At 40.6% G+C, this 5,401-nt stretch overlaps 1 protein-coding gene across 1 annotated transcript in view; it reads left to right on the top strand.

Moving 5' to 3' along the window:
• LOC112074751 (solute carrier family 2, facilitated glucose transporter member 9) overlaps window positions 1–5,103 on the top strand; it is a 33,297-nt gene extending 28,194 nt beyond the window's left edge. Inside the window, exon 12 of the mRNA XM_070440649.1 lies at window positions 2,718–5,103. Coding sequence (XP_070296750.1) covers window positions 2,718–2,994 — 277 coding nt within the window. The 3' untranslated portion in view covers window positions 2,995–5,103. The remainder of the gene's footprint in view (window positions 1–2,717) is intronic.
• Window positions 5,104–5,401: the final 298 nt, after the last annotated feature.

Raw genomic sequence — 5,401 nt, 5'->3', positions numbered from 1 at the left:
TATAATGTATTTCTTCCTACACACTTCTTGTCATATTAACATGTCTCTAACGTACAATATATAACTATATCCTGCCTCGGAATATGGAATGACTACTACAGTAGCCAATTTACAAACTCTTCTTTACGCAAAAAGAGAGAAGAAAATACTAAACAAGCAAACTCACAGTTATTGGATATCTCTCTTGCAGCTAAGCAAGTGTAACATGATCACCAGACACTGTCTGGTTACCTACACCTTGCTTAGCTGGGAGAGAACCATAACTTGAGTTTTGCGCATTGTTCTCATGTTTTTTTTTCTTTTCTCTATGTTGGAGCGCTAGAGCATAGCAGGTGTAATGCTACTGGAAGCATCTATCGACAATAATATATATACCGTTATATACAGGTGAACGAATGCACAAAAAGAACAGCACCTAAATAGCAAAACTTTCACATGCTGCGTGCTAATGAATATGTTGTTAAGGCATTATAACACCTGATAGTGTTTCTAAAACTTACCATTCACATGATGTGGACTGACCTCATGTTCTCTGTCAAAACCAGTGATCAGGAATGGTAAAGTCAGAACTGATCATATCATGATACTGTTCTGTGTCAATAAATAAATACATTCCTCTATCTGTAGAAAGGTTTACAGTAGAGAAAGGTTTCAGGTGTGAGAGAAGGCACATATAACTGAGAGGAGAGTGGAACCTAATGGTTATGACGTGCTGACTTCCAACACGTACATAGAGTCATGGTGGTACTGTACAACTGGTAACATTAATGTTACATTTGGGATATTGAGATAGATTCTGTCAAAATGTTTTTCATTTACATGATATGGACATAATTAAACTTAGACACCATTGAGAAACATTAAACACACACACACAATCTCACACACTATCCTAGAGGTCTTACATAAGGGGGTTTGTGGTGGTAGACTGACACAGGTGTCTGTACACCATGAACACAGATTGAAGAAGAACGAAATGAAATACTGAACAATGCGAAATAGATGGTTTTTCTTGTCTGCATAACTGGGCAGGGAAAAGCAAAGTCCACCAATTCCACCACTTGCTTTCACCTTTTCTGTCCCACTGGGCAAAAACTGGTTGGATCAACGTTGTTTCCACGTCATTTAACAAATCATTCAGTGTGATGACGTTGAATCAACGTGGGAACGAATTGGATTTCAAAAAGGATTTTGGCTTTTTTTAACTAACTTTGAACCCTAAAGCCAATTTCTTGAACATTTTATGTTGATTTACATTGACTTCACGTTATTGTTGACAACTCAACCAAATGGAAATCAAATAGACGTTTAACTGACGTCTGTGCCCAGTGGGGTGTTTTAGATCAGTACAGATGAGAGACACTTTTAGACTACCCACGCTCTCTCTTCCCTCTCTCTCTCCTTTCCCCTTCTCTACTTCTTCTCCATCACTTCGTACTCCAGGTCGACGCACCATAGCCGTTCATCTTGGCTAGTTTGAGGTTGTTTACGACGCCCAGTCGCTGCTCTCCTCCTCCAGCATGCCGTTCCTGGCCGCGAACACGGTGATCTCCACAAATGTCTTGTTCTTGGTCTATCGGGACGATGAAGAAGACGTAGGCGCCCATGCCATGCACGCCAAAGAACACCAGGTAGCAGTAGGCCCCTGCCGACATCTGGGGTGGGGAAAGAGTTGTTTGCTGAATGAATTGATTATAGAGGGAAGGAACAGTAACAGATCACAGGAACAGACACCAATGCGGAAGTTAGATCTTCAAGACGATGCACCTTACTTTCATTAAAACATTTGCTCTATTTGTAATACCACTACTGAATTATATTTCCCCAAATCAAATTTCAATTTTATTAGTCACACTACACATGGTTGCAGATTGTTATGCCGAGTGTAGCCGAATGTGTTCTTATCTAGTTCCCCCGACCCCCAATGCCAGTAATAACCACAGTAATCTAACCCCTAACAAATTCCAAAATACTACCCTTACACCACCAACACCAAGTGTAAAGGGAATAAAGAATAATGTACATAAAGTTATATGAATGAGTGGTGGTACCAGAACCGCATGGAGATGGTGATTTGGTATAGACAGTACGGTATACCTATGAGATGAGTTTACTGATAGGGTATGTAAACATAAAGTGGACATAGGTTTTAAGTGAGTATGTGGTACCATGTATTACAAAGATTTGGCCATGATGCCCAGTAGATGATATTAGGAGTACCGTATCTAAATATGGAGTGGGTATATTGTTATATACTACTGATATACATAACAAATATGCCTACTAGTTATACCCTATCCACTTATCACTAAATAATATACAGGCTACCTATACTAATGCCCTTTACTCTACCAGTGGTTCGAAGGGAATAGGAGCCTGCGATCAGATGAGCCCTATGGCGTGAAAAAGGAGAATGAAAAATGCAACCATATACGGGGTAAAAGTGTGTACAGGTAATTATTAGGAGGTGTTCTGACTTTGTAGAAGGGGAAGACAAAGAGATGAGTGGAAGTTGAGACACCAGCCAAGTTGAGGCAATCAGCCACAAAACTGCTACTGTTACTGTTCCTGTTCCTGCTACTGTTCCTGTTCCTGCTACTGTTACTGTTCCTGTTACTGTTACTGTTCCTGCTACTGTTACTGTTCCTGCTACTGTTACTGCTACTGCTACTGCTACTGTTCCTGTTACTGTTCCCTCTAATAATCAATTCATTCAGCAAACAACTCTTTCCCCACCCCCAGATGTCGGCAGGGGCCTACTGCTACCTGGTGTTCTTTGGCGTGTGCATGGCAGTGGCGGCCTACGTCTTCTTCATCGTCCCTGAGACCAAGAACAAGACATTTGTGGAGATCAGCCAGATGTTCGCGGCCAGGAACGGCATGCTGGAGGAGGAGAGCAGCGAACTGGGCGTCGTTAACAACCTCAAACTAGCCAAGATGAACGGCTATGGTGCCGTCGACCTGGAGTACGAAGTGATGGAGAAGAAGAAGTAGAGAAGGGGAAAGGGAGAGAGAGAGCGATAGAGACGTGGGTAGTCTAAAAGTGTCTCTTCATCTGTACTGATCTRAAAACACCCCACTGGGCACAGACGTCAGTTAAACGTCTATTTTTGATTTCCATTTGGTTGAGTTGTCAACTAACGTGAAGTCAATGTTAAATCAACATAAAATGTTGTCATGATATTGGCTTTAGGTTCAAAGTTAGTTGAAAAAAAGCCAAAATTCCCTTTTTGAAAATCCAATTCGTTTCCCACGTTGATTCAACGTCATCACACTGAATTGATTTGTTGAAATGACGTGGAAACAACGTTGATCCAACCAGTTTTTGCCCAGTGGGACAGAATAGGTGAAAGCAATGTGGTGGAATTGGTGGACTTTGCTTTTCCCTGCCCAGTTAGTGCAGACAACGGAAAAACCATCTATTTCGATTCATTGTTCAGTATTTCATTTCGTTCTTCTTCTAAATCTGTGTTCATGGTGTACAGACACCTGTGTCAGTCTACCACCACAAACCCCCTTATGTAAGACCTCTAGGATAGTGTGTGAGATGTGTGGTGGTGTTTTAATGTTTTCTCAATGGTGTCTAAGTTTAATTATGTCCATATCCATGTAAATGAAAAACATTTTTGACAGAACTCTATCTCAATACCGTTCCAAAATGTAACATTTAATGTTACCAGTTGTACAGTAACCTACATAGACTCTATGTACTGTTTGGAAGTCAGCACGTCTACAACCATTAGGTTCCACTCTCCTCTCAGTTATATGTGCCTTCTCTCAATCCGGTTGAAAACCTTTCCTACAATGTACAGTATCGAGAGAATGTATTTATTTATTGACACAGAAACAGTATCATGATATGAATTCAGTGTCTGACTTTACCATTTTCCTGATCACTGGTTTTGACAGAACATGAGGTCAGTCCACATCATGTGAATGGTATAGTTTTTAGAAACACTATCAGGTGTTATAATGCCTTAACAACATATTCATAGCACCTTATAAGGTGCTATGATCCCTTATGAGGCTTCATAAGAAGGTGCTCCAAGTGTTACAGTGTCTTTGATCATGTTTACCTTGCTTAGCTGAAGAGAGAACCAATAACTTGAGTTTGCTTGTTTATGTTGTTTTTCTTCTCTTTTGCGTAAGAGAGTTTGTAAATGTGGCTACTGTAGTAGTCATTCCATATTCCATATATATCGTACGTTACATCGTACATGTTAAACAGATATGCACAAGAAAGTGTGTAGGAGGATATATACAGTATACACTGGTGTACAAAGCATTAGGAACACCTTCCTAATATTGAGTTGCACCCTCTATTGCCATCAGAACAGCCTCAATTCGTGGGGGCATGGACTCTACAAGGTGTCGAAAGCGTTCCACAGGGGATGCTGGCCCATGTCGATCTAATGCTTCCCACAGTCGTGTCAAGTTGTCTGGATGTCCTTTCGGTGGTGGACCATTGTTGATACACACAGCAAACTGTTGGTGTTAAAAAAAACAGCAGCATTGCAGTTCTTGACACACTCAAACCGGTGCGCCTGGCACCAACTACCATACTCGCCTGGCACCTACCACCACCTACTACTATTCACCAGGTCAGTCTATGTCATGGAAAGAGCAGGTGTCCTTAATGTTTTGTACACTCAGTGTATATCGTACGTTATATTGTACCTAGATTAATAGTGAAAACATCAAAACTGTGAAATAACACATATGGAATCATGTAGTAACCAAAAAAGTGTTAAACAGCCTTTGCCTTAATGACAGCTTTGCACACTCTTGGCATTCTCGCAACCAGCTTCATGAGGTAGTCACCTGGAATGCATTTAATTTAACAGGTCTGCCTTGATAAGTTAATTTGTGGAATATAGGTGTGTCCAAACTTTTGACTGGTACTGTATATATTTATACAGTGCCTTGCGAAAGTATTCAACCCCCTTGGCATTTTTCCTATTTTGTTGCATTACAACCTGTAATTTAAATCGATTTTTATTTGGATTTCATGGAATGGACATACACAAAATAGTCAAAGTTGGTGAAGTGAAATGAAAAAAATTACTTGTTTCAAAAATAAAAAATGTATAAAAAAACGGAAAAGTGGTGCGTGCATATGTATTCACCCCCTTTGCTATGAAGCCCCTAAATAAGATCTGGTGCAACCAATTACCTTCAGAAGTTACATAATTAATTAAATAAAGTTCACCTGTGTGCAATCTAAGTGTCACATGATCTGTCACATGATCTCAGTATATATACACCTGTTCTGAAAGGCCCCAGAGTCTGCAACACCACTAAGCAAGGGGCACCACCAAGCAAGGGGCACCACCAAGCCAGCGGCACTATGAAGACCAAGGAGCTCTCCAAACAGGTCAGGGACAAAGTTGTGGCGAAGTAC

This window comes from Salvelinus sp. IW2-2015, unplaced genomic scaffold, assembly GCF_002910315.2.
Source record: "Salvelinus sp. IW2-2015 unplaced genomic scaffold, ASM291031v2 Un_scaffold2796, whole genome shotgun sequence".
In the NCBI taxonomy this organism is placed as follows: Eukaryota; Metazoa; Chordata; class Actinopteri; order Salmoniformes; family Salmonidae; genus Salvelinus; species Salvelinus sp. IW2-2015.
The sequence above is the reverse complement of the archived record's forward strand: the minus strand, read 5'-3'. Positions and strand labels throughout refer to the sequence as shown.